Source organism: Falco rusticolus, chromosome 7 (genome assembly GCF_015220075.1).
Source record: "Falco rusticolus isolate bFalRus1 chromosome 7, bFalRus1.pri, whole genome shotgun sequence".
Taxonomy (NCBI): Eukaryota; Metazoa; Chordata; class Aves; order Falconiformes; family Falconidae; genus Falco; species Falco rusticolus.
In genome coordinates this window covers 50204749-50227537 of record NC_051193.1, presented here as the reverse complement: position 1 = coordinate 50227537, position 22789 = coordinate 50204749, and the positions used below count along the sequence as shown (strand labels likewise).

General features: G+C 47.4%; 2 protein-coding genes across 15 annotated transcripts in view; one reads left to right on the top strand and one right to left on the bottom strand.

Moving 5' to 3' along the window:
* PAPLN (papilin, proteoglycan like sulfated glycoprotein) overlaps positions 1-15783 on the top strand; it is a 55213-nt gene extending 39430 nt beyond the window's left edge. For 3 of the 4 annotated variants that reach the window (XM_037396042.1, XM_037396041.1, XM_037396044.1), the window contains 13 exons: positions 275-361; positions 888-1191; positions 1315-1432; positions 2067-2196; positions 3461-4100; positions 4878-5015; positions 5909-6033; positions 6878-7016; positions 8446-8583; positions 9247-9374; positions 9967-10075; positions 11968-12143; positions 12700-15783. In XM_037396042.1, the coding sequence (XP_037251939.1) occupies positions 275-361; positions 888-1191; positions 1315-1432; positions 2067-2196; positions 3461-4100; positions 4878-5015; positions 5909-6033; positions 6878-7016; positions 8446-8583; positions 9247-9374; positions 9967-10075; positions 11968-12143; positions 12700-12875 (2408 nt within the window). In that variant the 3' untranslated portion in view covers positions 12876-15783. The remainder of the gene's footprint in view (positions 1-274; positions 362-887; positions 1192-1314; positions 1433-2066; positions 2197-3460; positions 4101-4877; positions 5016-5908; positions 6034-6877; positions 7017-8445; positions 8584-9246; positions 9375-9966; positions 10076-11967; positions 12144-12699) is intronic. The other variant, XM_037396043.1, reaches the window with a different exon arrangement.
* Positions 15784-15988: 205 nt separating this feature from the next.
* Positions 15989-22789, bottom strand: part of NUMB (NUMB endocytic adaptor protein) — a 96113-nt gene continuing 89312 nt past the window's right edge. For 5 of the 11 annotated variants that reach the window (XM_037396045.1, XM_037396049.1, XM_037396047.1 and 2 more), the window contains 4 exons: positions 21609-21911; positions 19696-19845; positions 18701-18844; positions 15989-17384 (listed from right to left, as the gene is read on the bottom strand). In XM_037396045.1, the coding sequence (XP_037251942.1) occupies positions 16675-17384; positions 18701-18844; positions 19696-19845; positions 21609-21911 (1307 nt within the window). In that variant the 3' untranslated portion in view covers positions 15989-16674. The remainder of the gene's footprint in view (positions 17385-18700; positions 18845-19695; positions 19846-21608; positions 21912-22789) is intronic. The other 6 variants (XM_037396048.1, XM_037396051.1, XM_037396052.1 and 3 more) reach the window with 3 other exon arrangements.

Below are 22789 nucleotides of genomic sequence, written 5' to 3'. Positions count from 1 at the left end.
CAGCTGTAGAGGAGGCACAATTGATCAGAAGGTTTTGCTTGCTGTCTGTGTCTAGTCTTCTTGCCAGTGCTGAAATGCTGACTTTTGTCTGCTTGCCCATCACAGGTTGCTGTCCTGACAGTCCAATTGAATCCAATGGCTGCCTAGCAGCTGTTCGAGGAAGAGAGAAACATTTTCATCAACTTTAGTCTCCTGTTGACTCCTGGATGCATTTGCAATTATTGGAACATAGGGCTGAATGAACTGCACTCATTTTGTGTATGTGTCTTTCCAGAGGTCCCCAGTATGCAGGACACTATGGGATATGATGTCACCCGCCAATCCTTGCTGACACGTTACAACCCAAACAGCCCTGCCACAGGTTTGGAAGGATTTTGTTAGTTTGGGTTTTTGATGATGGTGGACTTGAAATAGGATGTGGCAGGGGAAGGTTCCTCCTTTTCTTCATTTCTCATTCTTTTCATGGGCTTCTAGAAATTCATCGAGCCAGGGACAAAGTGTAGGTTCTTTTACACCAATAGTAGTGAGCAGTATTTGAATCTGTCCATGTAGAAGACTCTGTACCATGTATAGATCCCAGGTTCTGGCAGCATGACTTGGGTGTTGGCTGAGAGAAATGCTGCCCAATGCAGATCACAGGAAGAAGAAAGGATGATGTGAGTGTACCACGGTAGTGTGGCAGAATGTTCTTACGGGAGAGCAGAAAGAATGGTCAGGGCAGTGAGCAAAGAACCACAGGACACCCAAATCCAGAAGAGTGGGCGAAAAGACACACACTCAGGTGAAACCCTGATGCAGAAAAGCCTGCCCTGTAGCCTTGGGAAGGTAAAAGAGAGCAGAGATGAGGAAACCTGACCAGATTTTGATGCTTACCTGCATGCTTTAAGGAGTTCTGCCCCTGGATTCTGGTGATGAAAGGATGTTCCCTGGGAGCTCCATGATCCATAGTACCTCTGGGAATCACCACACCCCATCCACCAAGGACCGTGGAATCAACTTGTTGACTGTTCGCTGGGAATCACCGTCACGCTCATCGGGTTCTCATCAGCTCAGCTCCTCTCAGCACCCCGCTGCAGGGACTGGCTCTCAGGACTGTCATCAAAGCCCGCATGGCTGCTGTCCAGACGGGCACACTCTGGCTTCGGGCCCTCTGGGGAGAGGTTGCCCCTTCAGCACCTGCCACCAAAACAGGTAGCTGGAAGTAGATAGTCCTGAGCAGGGAGGTATTGCCTTTCCTGGGGGCTTACTGAAATTTACAGCCTGTGCCTGTTGAGCCAGGCAGGTCAGGTACTACTGCAGCCCTTTTGTCTGTAGGTATGGATGCTGTCCTGATGGAGTATCGGCTGCCCAGGGTCCAAACAACATGGGATGCCCACAAAATTACCGTGACATTCAAGTGAGCAGAAATCAGCCCGCTGCAGCCACTCTAACAGTAAGTACAAAACCTCTTTGCATTTAGGAGTCCATCAGATATGAAGATTCAGATTTGACTCCGGTGATACTCATTGTGGGTTTCTGTTGTACTTCATCTCTGCCAGTAATGCTGGAGAATCAATACTCCAGGCACGGTGTCAAGCCCTTTGGCCCACTTTGTTCATATGGAGTATGGGGCATGCACCTGTGATCCTCTGTAAGCAGAAGCAGGGGACAGAGTGGGTGGTTGGGAGATGTCTGAGAAGTGGAAGGCCGTCCTGTGTAGAACTGATTAAATAATCCTGAGTAATCAGATTTCTCTTGGTCAGAAACTTGCCTTCCAATCTCTAGGGGAAAAATGGGAAAAACGTGGTCACAATTAATTGCCTTTGTTTCTCAACTCTGCAGATTAATTGAGGGCAAAATAATAGTCAGGGAGGTAATTCCTCTCATAGCTTGAGGTGCTTGGTGGAGCCAGCATGCTGGGCAGCCCACCCCTTCGCAGCATGCAAGCCTCTAGGAGGCAAGCAAACAAACAGAAGTTCCTCTAACAGCTGGCCTTCTGCAGCCAACAGCTTGGACATGGCGCCTTGCATGTGCTACTGTCCTCGTGTACGCATAATAACTTTTGGCTTTCAATTCCTGTCTTTAAGGCAAGCCAAGCCTTGTCCCAGCAGCACCCCTCGGGTGAGTGCCGCAGTTCCGTGTACGGCTGCTGTTTTGACAATGTCGCTTCAGCTTCAGGCCCTCAAGGGGAAGGATGTCTCAATAGGCCCAACTACCGTAAGTGATACTTCAGCTTCATGATTTAGAAATGTAGGAAGGTTCCTACAGAATCCAGCAGTGTATGGAAGCTTCCTGTGTAGAGGCTCTGTTCTCTGTAAAATGCAGTAAATTATCTCTTTGGGAAGAAAATCTGCCGGGTGGCTGGGGCAGGGGAAGCTTGGAGGGAGTGTAGGAAAGCAGCCAGATGGTTCGGCTCTGTGAGCTACCGCAGAAATTCTTGTTGTCTCCTGATAGTTGGACAGAAGTGTGTTTGTGTGATCTCTGTCAGCCTGTAGAACTTCTGGGGGAGGTGTTTGCTCCCAAGAGGATACTCTGATGCAGCCTGGAGTGCTCCAAAGCAGTTACCTGGGTTTAGGAGAAGTAGGGCCCCTGAGGAATCAGGGCCATACTCAGCCTTTGGACAGTCCATGGACAGAGGTGGAATGAGAGCTACTGCTAAGGGTGGAGGTGTTGCTCAGGGCTGCAAGGAAGCTTTCAGCTAGCAGAGTTCAAGACAGTGCCTGCTGTACTATGAGGGCACTAGAACTGCTGGGCAAAAGCATCTCTGCTCCTTTAGCTTCCAGCTGTATCCTCCGCAGGCACATTGCTGCTGCATTGCCTTGCCCTTCTGCTACCGCACGGAGATTGGTTGGTAGCCAGTCTGTGAGGCTGCCCTGGGCAGCCTGTGAGGGGCAAGGGGAAGCTCTCTGGGTCCTCTCTGCTCAGCCACAGTTTGGCAAAGGACCCCTCAGTAACAGCCCTGCATCCAGTGTTTGTCAGCATGTGGCAAACTGTGATACCTGTGACTCAGAGCACAGGGCTGGGTTTGTAGAAACATTAGGCTGTGCTTCTCTTTATATCGACATGTGGGAGGGTGTTCTATAACATGTGAAGCTTCACAACTGGGTCTAATCCACTTGCTTTGTGGACTGGAAATGTGCAAATGGCAGCCACATGCCCCTTGCAGGAGAGGAAGCCCCAGAGCCAAACTTGCAGCTGCACAATTCCCTGAGAAAGGCTGTAAAGCATCTGTCTAGTATCTAGATTCAGAAATGTCTCTGAGGTTGGTTCTCCCTCCACCAGTGGCAAAACTGGGGCAGAAAGAAACCTGTGAGCAGCTGCCCAGTTTTGAAGCAGAGTGGGTGCAAAACTCGGGTGTCCTACTTTGTCACCTGCCCTCAGCCCACAGGGCCATCAGGTCGCCTAGGTAGATGGCTTGAAGCACCTGGAGCTTTGTGCTTCATGACCCTCACATCTCCTTCTGCTCTGCTCTTTTTGGTAGCGTATCCTGTCATATGCCTGCTACCCAGTGCCCATGGCCCCTGCACGAACTGGACCACTCGCTGGTACTTCGTCACTGCCGTTGGCAAGTGCAACCGGTTTTGGTATGGTGGCTGTCACGGCAATAAAAACAGCTTTGTCTCAGAGGAGGAGTGCATTGGAGCGTGCCACAATTCTGTGAGCATCGGTTCTCTGGAGCACCAGCCCTCTTCTGGCACAGGAACGCTGCAACGCCAGCACGCTGGCTCCCACTCTCATACAGGGGATACTCAGGGTCAGCAGCAGCCACCCCCAAGAGAGTCTGCAAGTCACAGCCAAGAAGGAAGAGCCTACGGGGCTTCACTCCCCACACAAGACAGACACAGACAGCACAGCTGGAGAAGTGAGGTGTTGCCAGAGTCTTTGGCAAGGACTGGTGTGCAGGAGAGCCAGCACCGGGGCACCCAGCAAAGCAGACTGGACAGCCTGAGCCACCTGCACTTGCGGGAAACAGCAGTGCCAAGGCAGAGTAGCAGCAGCCAGCAGTTGCTGCCCCATGAAGGCACGCAGTGGCACAAGGCTTTTGGAGCAGGTGTTTCCCTGACGGAGGGATTTGAGCACCAGGCACCTGCAGACTTGTTTCCAGCACAGGCTCTGCACAGGTGATGATTCCTGATGCCCCCCACCCCTTCTGCCATCTTACTGTGCAGCTTCCTCTGGAGTGAAAGTGTTGCCCCTGCTGGGACCAGCTAGGTGGGAATACCATGCAATGGATTTGCTATACATGTTGGCCTTTTGGTAAATCAAGTTATTCAGGCCCTGGAGTTATCTGCTGCCTCTTTCCTTGCATTCTTGCTGCTCTCTGACAGCACTAGAGAAATATGGTGTCTGAAAAGACTGCAGGATCCTAGGGTCTTTGTCTGGGAAGTATTCTTACACTTTAAATGGGAATCCGTAGGTGTTTTTCTTGTTCTGACCAGCAAATCTAGCTGGCTTTCTGACTTCAGAGCCTTTATCTGAGCTCTGCGTGGAACAGCAGTGAGTTGTTCTAGGAAGACTTTCAAGATGCAGAGTTTGGGTCAGAATCCAGACAGTGCCACCCTGAAAATCAGGCGTGCTTAGAGCTGGACCTAAATGTGTCTGCACTGGATCTGTGTCTGTCTGGTGAGTTAAACCTAGTTCCTTCAGAAGAGAGGACTCACTCTCTTCCTGGAGATATTGTAGCATTCAGTCTGTCTGGTGCAGCCTTTGCCATATAGGAGAGGGCTCCCCACATGTTGCCTGGTGCACCTGCTCAGAGCTGAAAGGGCAGCTGGTCCTGCTTTGCCCTGGGTGTGGGTGTGTGTGACTCAACCAGAGTCACATTAGAGGACCCAGAGAAAAGGAGGGCAGCAGAGGTCCCTGAGAGAGGTTCTGAAAGGAATCGCTATCTCTTTCAGAACCATCCTGGAGGAAGCCAAGCCTTCTCTTGTGACAGCAGTCGTGGGACAAAACCTCCAGCTGGTCTGCAAGACAGGCATGTCCCCCTTCTCCAGAGTGGAGTGGGTGAAGGATGGCCGGCCAGTCTCCTCTGACAGGTGAGCTCTGCTCCCATCACTGTAGAGCAGATGGAGTCCTTGCTGGGCAGAGTGTCAAATATGCTTGCCTGCTTTCTTTGTAATTCTACTGTTAACATTCTTTAAAAAAAAAAAACAAACAAAAAAACCCACCAAAAAACCAAAACCAACAAACCCCACCAAAAAAAAAAAAAAAAAAAAAAGCCCCCAAAAGCCAAGCCCATGTATGGACCTAAGAGCATGTGCTGTCCGCCAGGTCTGTGCACAGCAGAAACTGGCTAGTGTTATGGGGCAGAACAGGTGCGGTCCCACAACAAGGTGCTGGTAGAAGCTGACATGTGGGTAGTGATACAGAAAAATGTTGTCTCTGTTGGATTAATCTTGGGGCAGCACTAAGTCAGTAGTCCAGGGTGAAGCTTATAGCCAAGTAACTCAGAGATCCTCTGGCTGGAAGTTTCTGGCAGTTCCATCTAAGATATAATTTTTTATAACTGCTTTTAAAGCCTGTTTTTCCTGGGAAGTCTGTTTCCAGCAACAGTTTGGAGCCAGACAGTCACTTTGTGTTATGAAAATCACAGTTAAGAAAAGCCCAGTTATGCTTTTCTATTTGCAGATGACTGCTGTGGCTCAAGGTCCTGCCTGGGAGGGCAGTTTGCCTTCTCATGGGAGAGGGTTGCTGAAAGCAGTTCCCTGTTTTCCCATCTCAGTTTCCTCTCTGTTCCTGATGTCCTTTCTGCTGCATTTATTTTCCCTGCCCGTGACCCTTCTGTGGTAAACAGGGATTTGTTTTTTCTAAGCTGGGGAAGGCACTGCATGGTGATGGTTTATGTAACATCAGCACGAAGGGTTGCTCTGCCTTGGCCGGTTGCTGTCTGTGGCTAGGCAGAGGCAGTTAATCCTTGCTCCTGTTGCAGGCACACCTACCAGTCTGACAGCTCCTTAGTGATCAGCCACGTCAAGCCCGAGGATGCTGGAACTTACACATGCCTCATTTCTGACGGGAGGACAGAGAGACGACAGATTCAGTTACAGATCATAGGTGACTTGTCTTCCACTTAAGACCAAAGAGGTGGCACAGGGCTAGGACCCTCTGTGGCAGTGGTGTCCCAAGACTTAGTCACAATAGCTGGTCTCTTCCACTGTAGGGATGCCAAGACGTTGTGTGGAGCAGCAGGGCTGCTTTTGGTGTTACATCATGGTAAAGCCTTAACCCTAAAGCACTTCCTCCCCTGCAGTGCCACCCCATAACTGGAATTGTGGCTTGCCTGTAACCTCCCTTGTTTCCAGCACAATGAGCATGTCTTCCTCCCTGAGAGCCATTAGCTGCCTCCTAATCCTGGAACAAAGACTCCAGAAGAAGGGTTTTCTGCTGTTTCCTGGGCTCTCCATCTCATGCTATATAGTGACCAGCCTGCCATAGTTGTCTGTGCTGGTGCATTTATGGTTTGTGTTTTGCCCAAACTCCTGCTGAGTAACAAACTATTCTCTTTTCTGAAAAATGTGCCTTATTTAAGCAACAAACAAACAAAAAAAGAAAGACTAATCTCAAAAGATGGGCCAGCAAGGCACCCTGTAGCCTTCAATCTCTGAAGTGTGCTTTGTCACAGCCATGGCACATGGGGCAGAAGGCATTGCGGCCTGAGGGATGCTGCAACATGTTCACTGACAGAGGAGAGAAAGGAGCCTAAAATTGCTTGCCTGCAGGTCTGTGACTCTCATTAGTAGACAGGGCAGGCTTACCGCACTAGTCAGCCAGAAAACAGATGGCTGAAGGGCTCCTTGGCTCCCGTTCAGCAAGCTCTCCCAAGCTCATAGAAACCCCATGCAAGAGGTCACAGTAAGAAGTGTCCTTTTATTCACATATGGCATTTTATTTTGAATAGAGTATCAGAGAACTGTTCTGGCAGAGGGTGAGAGAGGTCGGGTCCTTCACAAGGAAAATCAGCAGCATCGAGAGCTATCCAGAGGCAGGAAGGTTGTGCAGGCAGCTGGTTCCTCTGTGCAGCAACAATTCACATACAGGTAAGTTCGCATACAGCAACAGTTTGTCCACCATGCCCAGCTGATGAACCATATGGCATCTCTTCATGTAGAAAAGCGAAGATTGGAAAGGTCCTGGGTCAGCTGTTCTGGGGCACGGTTGGGAAGCAAGCAGTACTGAACTGCTGACAATGGTAACAGGAAAAGATCTCACTCACAAGCTGTCTTCTGTCCTCCCCGAGGGTCTTTTGAAAGAAGCATATTCTGAGCAAAGACGCATAGAGAGACTGACAGCAAAGGAGCGAGGTTCAAACAAAAGTAGAAATAGCAGGGGCAGCATCCTTAGCTGTTCAAGTCAACGTAGGCAGAAAGAGAAACTTGTTCTGGAAAAAATCAGACCAAATAGGAACTGCTTAACTAGCACAGAATAGACACGTATTTTAAAAAAGCTCCGGTTAATTTAGCCCCCACCCGTTTATTTTAAATATTTTGTGAACAAACCAGTTTGACTCAGAACTAACTCCTCATGTACTGGGTGGCATGTTTTGCAGCTTCTTGCCTGGTTTTCTGGTGCTTCTATGCCCCACAGATATCAAAGGTTAGAGAGTATTTTTGCCTTAAATGCAGCGTGTTGGGGCTTCAGATTAAATGGGACCATGATCTGATCCCTCTTTTCTTTTGAGTTTACAACCTAAAACCCAGCCAATTTGCTGAACTCCTCAGCAAGCTCCTTAGCTGCTTCTGCCTAAGAGCAGAAAGAAGTGATTCAGATTCATTGAATTAAGAGCATTGAGGCTCTTTGGCTTTGTTTTTTGAGATCAAGAATTCAGGTCAGAGAATGGGGGTGGGAGAGATGATGTTTTATTTGACTCTGGGAACATGGTGGTTTAGTTCCCTTCTCAAACGGGGTTCAGCTGTAGTTGTGAGAGCAAAGAGCACGAGGGGACAGGTGGTGTGAGAGCCTGACCTCCACCTTTCTACTGCATGAAGTGGATGGCCAGTTCCTGAGCCTTGCGTGCAGCTGGGCGGTTTTAAAGAGCACTTCACACCCCAGAAAGTAGCTGCTCGTTTTTGTGTGCCAGATTAGCACCTTGGGAGAAGCTTGCTTGGTGCCCTGTTCAGGACTTTTACTATTTGCCATGTGCTCATGTTGTTAATGCTTCCTAAGCTGTTATCCAGAGGGATGCTATAAGAAACACGGTTGCTGTCTCTAAAGGGTTAAGCTGGCTGGCAGGAGTGCAGCACCAAGCTGTGCTGAGCTGCAGCGGGATTTGATGGAGGCTGCTCTTTTCTTCGTGTTGTGAGTGAATGTTGGTAAGGGCAAGTATCAGAGCTCTGATGGGAGCACAGAGACCGCCCTTCCCTGTTGGAGGTGAAAAATAAGGATTGTGATTAAAAAAAGCCTTGTGCTGAAGGCAAATGCTGAACAGGGAAGTTTCTGCATCTTTTGCTGTGCTTGTGAACTCTGCAGATTGAGAATGGATAAGAGTGAGCCCTCAGTAGTGGAGGCCAACGTCGGGGAGAGAGTCAGACTGCCCTGCACAGTGGAAGCATCACCAGCTCTTACCATTGAGTGGCAGAAAGATGGGCAGCCCCTCTCCTCTCCCAGGTGAGCTCCCAAGTGGCTCCATCATACCCCAGGCAGGTTCAAGTGGAGGAGAGCCTCCTCCTTGCCTTGCCTCCCGCGTCTCCTCCCTGAGAGAATGGAGCTGCTGGCCGGGCAGCTAGGGCCCATGCTGCTCTAAGCCAGCCGCCTTCCTTAGTTAGGGCCAGGCCGTACTCCTTGACTGCCCTGTCCTCACTCACACAGCACAGTCTGAACACTGAACCCTCAAGTGAACAGCTGTGATTAAGGGTCTGCAAGTGAGCCAAAGCTGAAATGTATTCATCTACAAGGTCAGCAGAAAGAGAACACACAGCAAGCAAACTTACCAAAACCCAGCCGGTCTGTGAGCCAGGGCAGGGGCTCACAGCAGAGAGAGAGATCAGGGTGGCTGCAGTGAGCTCCCCCAGCTGCTGGTGCTGCCTGTCCTGCAGCTCCCCTCACCCTCTGCCCCCAGACACCTGCTCTAGGAGCAAGCTCTTCCAGTCTACAGTACTAGTGCTGGGACTTGAGGACCAGGGGTTGCATTACAGGTTGAACTGAGCTGCTGCTAAACCTTTGCTCAGTGCTGCTGGAAAGTTGTGCATGAGGCTCAGCATCAGCTCTGGTGGCTGGAGCCCCATCCTGACCCAGGCACAGGCTGAGGGCCCTTCTGGTTTTGTTCCCCAGGCACAGGCAGCAGTCGGATGGGGCCCTGGTGATCAGCCGGGTCAGCTCTGAAGACGCTGGCTTCTTTACCTGCATTGCCTCAAATGGACGTGACCAGGACCAGCGCCAGGTCCTGTTCCGACCTCTGGGTACTGGATGGGTGACGGTGGTGATGCATGGCATGTCTGTACACACAGTGTGTGCACACAATGGGAAACGGGGCGGGCTGGGCAGTGTGGGTTTCTTGTCTGGCCGTGCCTCTTGGCTTCACACCTGATGTTTAACAGGCAGCTTGAGGGCAAGGGAAGAGCGAGTTGTGTTACCCGATGGTAATCCACGTGTGTGTAGTAGAGCGTGGTGCTCCAGGCAGCTGGGAAGAGGGACTAATAGTACAGTAAGAGTGACTCTTCAGGGCCTTGTTTCTGGGACACTGGTGTGGAACGGGTATAGGAGCAAGAGGAACCAAGGAGCTGGTTCTTCTGTGCACATGATGTCCTTGTGTCCAGCTGAAGGAAAAAGCTTTTTGAGGCCCCTGCTACTTGTCCTTGCTTAGGCCAAAACCCTTAGGAAATCCACGTTCCCCATAGCAACAGCGTTGCAGCTCCAAACATACTGTTTCAAGGCCTAGGGGCTCATAACTCCTCGCAGCATATGTTGGACTTTTCCCATGAGGGAGCGCTCCTACTGCCAGGGGCTGCGTGCATTGCCTTCCTGCTAGCCATGATTTCGCTTCTGGTCTAGGAGAGCTGAAGATCACTGGTCTGCTGCCAAGCATCACGGTACCTGAGGGAGGGACTGCTCAGCTTCACTGTGCAGTGTCTGGCAACAACGTGAATATAAGGTGGTCAAGGTGAGCAAAAATGAGACAGAACTTCCCTTTTCTTCTCTTCCCAAACCTCATCAGTTACCCTCCAAATAGTAATGCAGAATGCCTGCCAGGCAAGGGAGAGATCCACGGCTCTCAGCCCCCACTAGCATCACCCAGCCTTTCCTAAACAACTTGGCTGTTTCCAAAAAATCCTGGGCAAGATCCCTGTGGGGTGGGGGGGTTACAGGTCATGTTCCAGCCGAATGAGGAGGAAAGCAGATGTTAAACTAAGATTTTATGGAGTTCATAAGGGCTCCATGCTGGAAAGTCAGTGACATTACAATAGCAAAAACTAAAATAAGTAACTAGAGGAAGGCCTTTAGTTGGTCTTTATAAAACTTTCTCTGCTTAACCCTAACAAACATTTTAGTCCGTGCAATAACAGCAACTCTCCTCCCACCTTCCTGCTGCAATAGTTCTCTCCCTCTACTGTCAAGTGGGAGCACAGGAGATTTTAAAGTGTGTTAATAAAGGTAAAGGAAAAGCTGTGTCCTCCTGATGGTTTACAGGGAAACTCTGAATTTGTGTAAGTGTTTGGTGGGGTTTTTTTCCCCTATTTGAAAATAATCAGTTCTGTTTTGGAGCCTTCTTGCAAAGGATCCGGAGAGATGGATTGGTAATTGTTTAAATCCCTCTGCTCCAAGGGGTAGGACTGAAGTGGGCCATCTCACAAAGAGAGCTTTTCTTCCACACATGAGTTTGGTATTTGAGTGAACAAAATGATGCAAGTTTCAGAGTCTAAATGAAACACTTTTCAGGGAAACAGATTTCATTTCCTTGGTAACTAGGAGTTCATAATTCAGGCAGTTTTCCTGCTGGGCACAGAGTATTCCAGGAGGAACAGAACAGACACAATCTTGCTGGTATTTTAAACCTTTTTTTTTTTAAACAAACTTTTAAGGGAGAGGAAAAGAGGGTGCATTGCTCGCTACCCCATATGTTCCTCAAGCAATATGTGCTGCTATCAATGCCAGCCAAACAAGCACTGCCAGACCACAACCTGGAGGGTGGGAAAGGCACCCTGGATTTTGTCTTAGTTCCTCAAACCTAAAAAATGTGTAATAGTGGAAAGGGCAATGTCTTTATACAGAGCACACAGCTAGCTGCCTCCCACGCAGATAGTGAGCTAACAGGCTTGTGTTACTACCCAATTGTAGAGCCAGCTCAAGGCAAAAGAAAGTTTCTTCCTTCCTGCTGAATTTATAAAAATTCACTCCTTTCACAGAGCATCAGTTCCCAAGGAGCACAGAGAGCTCCTTTAGCCCTGTGGTGGGTTGACCTTGGCTGGATGCCAGGTGCCCACAAGCTGCTCTACCACTCCCCTCCTCAGCAGAACAGGGAGGGGAGAAAATAAGAGAAAAGTAAAACCTTGTGAGTCAAGATAAAGACAGTTTAATGAAGCAACAGCAAAATCTGTGTGCGCCAAAGCGAAGGAAAACCAACACTTCCCATCAGCTGGCGATGCTCGGCCACCCGGCCACTTCCCAGGAAGCAGGGCTTCAGTGTGCGTAGCAGTTGATCCACAAGGCAAATGTAAATAACAAATGCTTCCTCCTCCTTTCTCTTGGCTTTTGTATCTGAGCAGACGTCGTATGGTATGGAATATCCCTTGGGTCAGTTTGGGTCAGCTGTCCTGGCTCTGTCCCCTCCCAAGACCCTGCCCACCCCCAGCCTGCTGGTGATGGGGGGATGTTGGAGAGCCAGCCTTGGTGCTGTGCGAGCGCTGCTCAGCAGCAGCCAAACACCGGTGTGTTAGCAGCACCCTTCTGGCTGCCAGTACAAGCACAGCACTGGGAGGGCTGCTGTGGGGCTCAGCCAGAGCCAGTACAAGCCCCATGGGTGGGAATAGTGATACAAAATGTGTTTTGCCACAGGAATGGAGTCCCCATGCGGGCAGATGGCCACCGCATTCACCTGTCCCAGGATGGAAGCCTGATGATAAGCAACGTTCAGGAGGCTGACGAGGGATCCTACATATGCAGCGCCTACAGCAGCAGCAATTCTGTCAGTGCCAGCACGGAGGTGAAAGTGCTGAGGAACAGGCTGAGCAGTGAGTACAGCCTGGCCTCCTGGCTTCTCCCGGCACAGTGCCAGTCTCTTGGCTGCTGTTACAGGTCTGCCCAGTGCATATGCCCATCCGCTGCCGACCTCGGGCTTTGGGGAGCAGCAGAAGCCTCTGGGCTGTGCTACCTGCAGAGCCTTGCTTTCCTTGGGCACAAAAGCAGGGCAGTGGAAACACCGCCACCCCGCCAGGGGCACTGGGAGCCTGATTAATTTCCTGAGGCGAAAATGCCGGTTGGTTGACCAGATAGTTGGCTGCAAGGTTCGTATTTGGAGTCTGGACACCATCCAGTTGGCTTTACAGAGGGTGTAGAGTGGTCTTTTCTCAGGCCATCAGCCCCAGAAACGGCATCCTCCTCCTGTATCTCACCAGAGGTGTCAGTTTCTCTCTCATCCTTGATGTTGGGCTAAATTTAAAACGTTTATCTTGGAACTGGCAAGGTGAAGAAAGCCGGAACATGCTGTGTCTTTTGGGAGGGAAGGGAAAGCTGAGGATATGCCCTGGTAGTGTATTTACAGTTGCTTCACCTTTTGCTTGGCTGCAGCTACTGTGAATTACGTCGCTGACCCGAGCAGGGAGTGCGTGGACCAGCCACACCTCGCCAACTGTGAGCTGATCCTGCAGGCCCAGCTCTGCAGCAATGGGTACTACTCCAGCTTCTGCTGCGCCAGCTGCGCTCGGTACCAGCCGCAGGCCAGCCCTCCGCGGCACCGCGGGTGACAGGTACCTGCAGGCCAGCGCTCCGCGGCACGGCGGGTGACAGGCGCCTCCGTGGCCGCATGAAAACACAGGTGACCGATGATAAGACTGCAAGTCTGAACTCTGTCCTTCTACTGCATGAAACTGTTCTGGCAGCTCTGCCCTGCTGGAAAGCTGAAGAGGGTGAATTGAACAGAGTGTAGTGGGTGTAACTGTTCAAAGGTGGGAGACCCACCACCCTCAGGTTTATTGCAAACTCCTTTCCCCTCCTCCCCCCACCCGCCTATGCCTGGCTGTAGCTAATCCATCTCTGCACTTAAGTGTAGTTGCTGTCACTCACAGAACAGGATAATTGGGAATTTAAGGATGCTGTGACTTTAGAGAAGGCAGAAAACCAGCGTGAAAGAGGGAGAGAGCACTGCTTCATACAGGCAAGAGAGAGAAGTACTGTTAAAAAAAATAATCTCTGAAGTGTTTGAAGATGGGCCTGAACGGTCTTAACTAAAGCACTAATGAGTAATCCTGGGGAGCACTTTCCATCACCACCAGCGCTCGCTGGTTTGGACTCTAAATGCAGTTAAATCGGTTCCGATGCACCTAAAAATAAGAATCACTAACCTAATGATTGCACTCTTTTCAGCACAGGTATGGCTTCAGGATTGGACACAGTGCTTTAAGGTGTGAACAAACTGAAAAGTCTAGAAGCAGTCCAGTAAAGGAGTGAGAGGTGACAGTCATGCAGCTATTTGGGGGGTGGGTCTTTCTGTGGTCCGATTGATTCTGCTTGCTAGAAAAGACAAAAAAAACTTGTTTTGCAATTAAGACCCTTTCATTTGATTAGGGAAAACTTCCTCTGCTGTAACTCACGAGGTATGAAGAGTGTAAGGTTTGAAGTTGACATCATTGGATACTTATGAACAATAAGATGGTCCTGAAAACTTCTAATTGTGTTTGTACATAATTTTGCATTTAGCATCTCTGACCAGCGCAGTGTTTTGGTTTTTTTCTGGGGGACACACAGGGTGTTTTAGTATATAGTATGACTTTGCATTTTGAGACAAGGGATTAATCACAGACTGTAAATTCTAGTCTTAGTGAAGCCCTCTCAGTTCACATGGGGCAGACAGAGGGTGGTCAAGGTCTGTGGACCTACTGAGGAGCAGAGTTAGAAGCTGATCATGGTTGTGTCAAGAATAAGCAGTCAGTTCTATAACATTCCTTCCTACTATGTCAGGGGGTCTATTTTCAGAACATTTTAATAGTCTTTGTAGTCAGCTTTCATTTAAGCTGTGTGGTTGTAGATGATGTGGCCAGGGAGTGTTTTCTCAAGGCTCATGAGGGCTGTAACAGCCACCTGTGTTCTGATGGGCAGGACCGTGACCCTGAGGGTGCTTCTGTTAAGTGGGCGTTTATTCTGACCCCCTTTCAGCTGCACAACCGTGGTAGTAAGGATGGTAGCGGAAGGCATGCGGTTCACTGCTTTAAGTACATGTCATGGTTGTAATAGCTAACTACAGGGCCTTTTAACGTTTCTTCTGTTTGTTAAGTTGAGCTTTTCCCTCTATAGAGTAACACAACTGCCTAACTGAATGTTTACTACTTTGATTTGGGAATCAAGTGTTTTTTTCTTCCCTAAACAATGGATTGGGGGAAGGTCGTGTCTCCTTTACTGTGATCTCCAGGGCAGGGAAAGGGTGTAGCTATACTGGGCTATTTTTCAGCTGATCTTGTGGCACTACTGTGAAAGATTCAAAACTGATGTTGTAAGCTACACATGCTTTCTTTCCTGTTATAAATGTCTACAATATTTGCTTGCTTTTTGAAAACTGAAAAAAGCACTGCTACCAACTGAAATACCATCGGGACTGTTGGTCATTACTATTCATATCATACTGAAAACAGGCAAGAATCTGTAAAGAGAAAAAAAGTCCCGGTTTTCTAGACCACATTGCTGTGAGACTCACTGTGCCTGCCTGGAAATGGAAACTGCTGGCAGGCTCAAATGCTCGGGCCAAACAAAGGGAGCATTTTTTCCCCTTCAGGTTACGAAGTCTGACTTTTCCTTCTGTCTAAGCTGATGGTGCACGTAGGAATGCAGTAAGAACCAGTCACGCTACCAGGGTAGATACCAGCTCACTGGAAGAAGTGAAGGCAGGAGTGAAAATACACAGTCTTCTCATACGGCTCTTAGGATCTCTACTTCTTTTAGTGGTAGCGGTAAGAAAAACACAGTGAGTTTCCCTTTTTTCCTTTTGAATGTTATTGTCTTTATGTAAATATTCAGTGTTAGAAAAAATACAGTGATGCAAACCTCGAACCTGACGTTTTCAGTAAAGCCCTCCATTTTAGAGCTTTAAATAGTTATGGGTCACAAGGATATCTGCAAGTTCAGTCCTGAAGTTCAAGGTAACCTAACATGGTGTGTAAAGTGAGAGGTGTTAAGATACTATTACTAAGTTTCTAGGTCGGCAAGCAGGACTCATCTATGTTCACCTAGTAACACCGAAGATACCGAGAAGGGCTAATGCTGAAAACTGAATGGGGGTGGGAAAGAAAGCTTTCACAGACAGTGTTTCTACCACCAACATTTATTTCTGTTAAAGCAGATTATAAATCATCAGTACAAATATATATAACTTACATTTGCTTGTAAGGCCAAAGTTTAAAAGTAAAGTTAAAATGAGATGGTTTTCACAAGTCACCAGAGGCAAAACCGGGACCAGCTGCAGCCTTAACCACAAGGTTTCACAAATCAGTGGAAAAAAAATTAGAAAATAAAACCAAAGTTAAAAACCTCTAGGATCTATTGACAGACGAACATAAAATGGTTTCCCAGGTAGCCCCAGGATGTAGATATGATTACAGTAAGTTGTCACAGTAGTGTTAGAACCAATAGATTAAGACAAAGAAACTGCAGCAATACATGAAAGGAAAAAACCCCTACTATATATAATATGTAGTTTGATTCTGATAAAAACCAGTAAATTTTCCCCATGGTTTTCAAACCATGACAATACTGTTCTTGGATTTTTTTCTTTAAAACTACAACATAATGACTTATTGGTTGTGATTGTTGTTGCAATATGCTACTTACAATGAACAGATACAAGAACAAGCTAGAGCCCCTTTTTCCACCACCCCCCCGATATTACTTACAATAAGAATCAGAGATAAATCAATCTTATGTACATATTTCTTACATCCAACCCCTTTTTTTTAACCTTTGGCAAGATTACTTACAACTCATACAGGTTTTAATATCCAACTATTTAAAATATTCTAAATGCATAAAAATAAAGATTTTGGCTTTACTTTATTCTTTACATATAATATTCACTTTGTTACTCAAAATGGAAGCTCAACTTTTTCCACAGACCTAGCTTTTGCTAAGCAGGTGACAATCTCCCACACACATCCATCCCCCCACCCCACCCCACCCCAATTTACCCTGAGGGGGATGTCCAGGACGCGCAGGGCATCAGAAGGACACAAGTACAGGATCTGCCTTCCTTTCTGTGAGATGCTCAATGCTGCTGCAGAACAGGCTTTGGGACCGGGTGTCTCTCTTTGCTCTGTTTGACTTCCAGCCTTCCAAGTGAGGAGGGAATGCAGGCCGGGGTGGCTCCAGGATTCCTTTTAAGAACTGCACATTAAATTCTCTGTATGTTTATATCCTCCCCATAACTGCTCCCTCTTTCTAACCCATTTTTGTTTGAAGGGAGCTTTGGGATTATCAAAGCAAACTGATCAGAAACAGGCCCCTCTGCTCCCTTTATCCCTCTATCCTAACGTACAATTTATCCACCCCCCACGGGACTGCTTAAAGTTCAATCTCAAATGTCTTCTGTAAGTCGCTTGAGAAGGGGTTAGTTGGAGAGGGGTTAGTGCGCTGCTTTGCTTTGCTCTCCAGCGCTGCCCACTGTGCTTCAAAGGGGTCTACCTGTGGAGCAGCTGCGGGAGGCTGCGAATGCTTGTCCTCTGCAGCCCACTTGCTGCCCTCAACTCCGTTGAAAGCCGCAGAGCCGTTGTGCTGCGCAGGTGGATTGAAGAAAGGGCTGCTCGTAGCGCTGCTGCTTTCATACTGAGGGAACGTCTGCTGTTTGACCAGACTGGGTGACTGATGCGGGTGGGCCGCCGGAGTGTGGCTTGCAGTACCGAAGACGTTGGCTACCATCTGGGAAGGTGTGATTCCAACCACAGGTACGCTTGGGGCTGCATAGCTCATCCCGTTTGCCACAGCGTAGGGCTGAGCTGGAAGAAATGCTGGCTGCATGGGTGGTACCACGCCCACCGGCACAGGCTGAGGTGCGATGAAGGTGCTGACTGGGAAGGCTGGTGCTGACTGGGAAGCCGCAGGAGGAGGCTGTAGTAGTGGCTGTGGGGCTGGGGCTGGGGCTGGCTGCTGTTGGGCTCTGACAGTCTTTGAGACCTCTTCCAGCCAGCGGTCTGCCTCCGAGGGAGTGCGCCTGTGGTTTCCTTGGAAGAGACTTGGTGAGGCTGCACCTGAGGAGGTGCTGCTCCATTCAGTGCCTGTGAAGGAAAGCATGGGGAAGTCACCAATATTTCCACTCCTCACCCTTATCAGTTAGAAAGTATGGAGTATGTACACAAGGAACAGACAGGCCTCCTCCCTCCGTGGTGAAAAGACTGCTACCAACACTGGAAGCATCTTTATGCATCGCTGTACTATTCTGTTATAGGAAGACTTTGGTCAGGAAGGGGTAGAGAAGAGCTGCTTCCTCACCAAAATGCAGGTTGGTTTTTTCCCTTCATAACAGACATCTGGGACTTTAGGGCATGCAGGAGAGCTGCCACCTGCACTCGTAACTTGGTGGCAATGATCTAGGCCATAACCACTAATTCCTCTAGCTGGGCGTATTGGGTTTTGAATGTACAACTCGGGACTGTTAGAACACAAAGCTATAAGAAACTTTTAAGACGCGTTTGCTCTGCTTCCTGAATTAAGGCTTTACCCTCTGAAAGACAGTAATGTAATGGTACTGGGAGTTCAAGATAACATTCAATTTTCTCTCCCATACACACTGAAGTGCGAGTACTCACCACAATATACGCGAACATTTAAGGCAATAAATCTAATCAAATTACTATATGAAAACTGTACTTGAATATGACTACTTTATATTCTTCCCTTCCTCTTTTCACATACAACTCAGGCTGTTAACCTCTCAAAATCTTTTACAATGTGCAACACCTACATTTTAGACTACTTCTATAAAACTGTCTCCGATTTTAACTCATGTGTCTTCAGCGATTAAAAAAAAACAAAAAACCACCATCAGCAAAATTTCTCTTTTTTGAGTTGAGCTCACACCAGGAAATTATGTTGGTTTGACTGTAGCCTTCTAGCATGTGTGTCCACGTGGGTGATGGCCATTAGAAGTACCGCATTATATTTCACATAACTAGAGACAAGGACCAGAGGGACAGGCTAAACTTACTGAACAGAAGAAATGAACTTCTAAAGCCTTTAAGCAACCAACTTCATCCCTCCTTACACACACTAGTGGAAAGAACGCAAAAAAATTATTTCTGGTACACAAAGATTCTTTCCCCTTCATCCCCAAACACACACTATTTTATTACTTCCTTTTTAAGCGCTGCATTTTCTAGAATGCTGCCAAAGTAAGAATCACTCCAGCTCATAGACCCAGAACCAGTGAGTTCATTGCTTCCCTCCATCCACTCGTGCAAAGGCTACTACTTCCAGCTTTTGTTACTGTTCCTTCCACTTGCCATTAAGTGGCATTGACAATTGTCTCAAGGGCTCTATTATGCTTTTGATCCAAGTTCTCGTAGCAATGCACCGTATCTACTTCCAATCTTACCAGTGACCACGGCTGCAGCTGCAGTATTAGCAGCAGAAGCATGAGCCCAAGGATTGGTTTCACGAACTGGCATAGCTGTGGACACTACAGCAGCTTGGGATGGTTTAGCAGCAAGCACACAGAAGGCAGAGGCAGTGCCATTAACTAAAATGGGAGCAGACAACATCAGTGCAATTAATTCATGCAAGGCATGCATAGGACTGGAATATTAGTGGGCCACGTCATACCTATCAACATACAACAGTTTTAGACACTTCCACAGGACAGCAGTTTGTATAAATTAGCCAAATTGGACTGACAGTTGATAAAGCTAGTAAGTTCCATTTCACTAAGCCAACGCTTGTTAACAGAATTGTGGGATGGTGGATTTTTATGTATTTGTTGAGACCTTGAGTTCTGATGACCAACTGAAGATAATTTTTTTGATTTTATAGAGAAGATACATGGCTCACCAGAAGGTACTGTATGATTAATTTTAGATTCAAAAGAAGAACAGATTTTAGATGCAAAGTAACAATAACTACATTTAACAAGAAGTTCTTTTTGCAGACAACTTGTATAAAACCGTATCAGTGAAATGAAGATTAGAGGCTGCTGAGTTCTACAGTTGGCATCTCTCCACAACTTATCTAAGAGCTTGTGTGAAAAACAGTAATCATGTGGTAGCACAAAAACCTCTTCCCTTGGGGGGCTGGGTTCCTGTGACACACAGTTGGTAAGGTTTTGCAGTTCAGGAGTCAGAATGTTAAAACAGCCATTATCTCAAAGCCAGTCCCTTTTACAGGTAACTATCGTGTGGCAGGTGCGTGAGCTTTTTGTTAAAAACCAACACACAGAAAAACTAAACAGACAAGATGAATAAAGCAGGATGCATCCCCCAAAATACTGACAACAGGACTTGCACAAGAAATTAAGACTATACGTTACTGGAAAGCAACATTATGCACATTCAAGCCTCATCCAGCACAACCACAGCACGCAAAGAAATCACAAACCTTGAAAGGCAGGAGACTGTGGTGCAACCACCGTCACTGGTTTTGTCATGGGGGCTGAAGAGAAAGGATCTTCTGATGGTGTGCTGAAAGCACTGGTGATCTGAGAGCACAGGGCACTGATGCTGTCCGTTTCCCCTTCTACCTCAGGGACTAAAATGTAAACAAAATTCATTAAATCGCAAGTTTAAAGGGTACAGAAACAACTTACAAATTGCAATATAATTAGTTCCCTTATGTCCTAGATGGTCCTGCTACTGATGTGCACGACAGCTTTTTTCAAAACTAGCATTGACGACCTGACCTGAAATAGAACACCACATCACTGTATTTTGTGACTCAGTCAAGAGGGTAAGGAGATCAGCATTCCAGATTTAACATCAGTTGTGAGTTTCTCTGTTAATGCAAGATGTTCATTTCAGAAAATAAAAGGGGTTTCTATAGCTTTAGTAGAGACCCAAGTCTTTCAGTATTGAAGTGCTGAACATAAAGAATTTGGCGGTAAGATTTGGCGCTCTGTGAAATGAAAATACTTATGACAGATTTAAGTGTTCCGACAACATACTTCCACAGTAACTAGATGAAGTTTAACGTGCCGACAGCAATGCACAGTGGCAAGTTAAGTTTAGAGTTAGAATGTTGGCTGCTCCAGTTCAGCGGTGGCTGAAACCCCTAGTTCCTGTGAACAATGAAAAGCAAAAGCTGAATGCTCAATTAAAATGGACGCTCAGTTTTAAAACAAGTATCAGCGTAACGTGGATAAAGTAACATCTGGAGTAAAACTGGTGACTTAACAGATGTTCTCATTATTACTAATTGCACTGCTTTTCGGAAGTACTGGTCATCAAAAGTCCTTCACTGCACAGAACTGACGCGAGCAGGCGTAATTAAGCACAACAGTATAAAAACCGTAAGCCGTCTGGACACAACATGCACCTTCAGGGGAGGCATGCCCCAAAATAAATTCTTTAAGGGTTATTCCAAAACAGTACATGTGGTGTGACAGTAAGCAGCACTGGCAGCAGCATACGTGGGAACATGCGTCAGAGATGTTCTGAATCATGAAAAAACTCAGACTGTGGTGTGCTCAGTGGGTCCCACTCGTGAGCAGTGCACTACTGCTGTAAAACTGATAAACTCAGCGCTGGTCTTAAAGCACAGGCCACCAGATAAGGATTGTAAGAGAAGTCAGACTAGGTATTTTTATTGGTTTTGCCTATGCCACAGTAATTTTTACTTTAAAGCTTCGAACCCTAAAACTAGCTCTGTTGCCAAATGAGAGTACAGCTGGCCTGCAGGGTAACCTAGCTAAGGGGGTTTTAGGACATTATGCAAGGTTTTATATTGGGATGACTCTAGAAAACCCCGCTACCATCACATGAAAACTGTACCACGCATTACCGATACAGCCAGCTGTACCACCTAAACAGGAAAGCTGCTTCTAATGCAAGGTGAAAAGCCATTTCATTGCTCTCAAAAAGAGGAATGTGGACAGGCAGAAAGACAGACTGCAGAAATGCATCATATGATCCCATGACAAGTGGTTAAGGCCTTGAAGGGATTTGTGTCTCAAGATGCCCTGGCACTGAGTGGAGGAACCGGTTCAGTGACTCAGAGGGAAGAGCCAGCACCTGCTAATTCAACACCACCCGTTCCTGGATCACTTCAAGCTGTGCTCCAATATTTCAGACAGTGATTAGAACTGTTTGTCTTCTGCATGTGAATATTACATGAGAGTCTTGCCTATTCCCAAAGCAGAATTTTTCAGACATGGTGATGTTTGTTCATGAGAAATGATCCACATGAGGCAGGAAGAAGAAATTTACTAGAAAATAAGGAGTTATTTGAAGGCACAAAGAAGAAAAGGAGGAAGAGACAATTTATGGTAATGTTTCACTGGAACCATTTGGTTTTACCTGAGTTTTTCATGGGGAAATCAGTCTTCCTCTGCACTGTTGAAGGCAGCTCATTTATTCGCAAAGACAACTGGCGTTTAAAAGGAGACATCTTTTGGCTAAGCGCAGGGAAGCCCCTGAAAGACCCTTGCCTGGCAAGCTGTTCTATAGGGGCATGCCTCCGTGGAATAGCGTGGGGATTGCTCATTTCTTTATCCATAGAGGCCGCAACTTCAGCAGTAGGAGAGGTTGGTGAGCCAGAAGAGGGGGCAGTATTGTTTGGTGCAGTACCTGGTGCTACTGTTTTCACTTCTGTTTCAACTGCTGGAGGAAATAGGGTGAGGTTAGATGAGTAAAGCAAAGTAGCGTTTAACTGCCTGATCCTACTCCCGTTTGTTTTGAAAAGAGAAAACTGCAGGAATTTGTGTAACTAGTAACTCTTCCAAATAAGTTTTGAATACCACAGCGGAAAAATCATTTCTGTATACCTTCACTGTTCTCACCCTGTCACTTCACATACATCCAGGACTCCAAAGCGAAGCTTACTAAGGCTTGCCACTTCACATGTATTCCTTCTAGCTGTTCCCGAGACCTCCGCTCTAGAAATACTTGCAAATTCATTTATGATTAAGACTGAAAAGCTTATTGCACATTTGAGACCTTTACTTTGCCTCACACAGGACTATGGCTGAAGTATTACTACAAACTGTATTAAATGACTTAGGGTGGCACTGCTCAGCAGCGGCAGGGAACAGAACCCAGCTCTAGGACCTTCTTTTAAAAGCCACCCTCCTAGCCCCGCAGAATCAGCAGCAGCAGCCCAACACACTGCACAAGCTTCCGCAGGCCACAGGCAGTAGCACTTAACAGGTTAGGCTGCGTTCAGTGCCCAGGCTGCAGTTCCCCAGCTCCTCCAGGAAACACGTTACAGGCAGAGGAAGCGTGCTGCAAGGCAGACCCAGCCCCCAAGCTGACAGGCCTTGCTAACACCAGGCATGTTTACAGTGAGTTCCTGTGTCACCACTTTAACTGAATTTAGCTGTAATGTTACCTCCTAACCACTAGTTAGTTGCACTGGAAGCTCCTCCAACTTAAAAGTCAGCTGCTTCATTTTGCAGGGTTTTGCGTAGCAACACAATGCTGCTGTCAAGCCAGGCCTAATGGTAGAAATGTAGGATTAAGCCTAGTTTAAATCACGACAC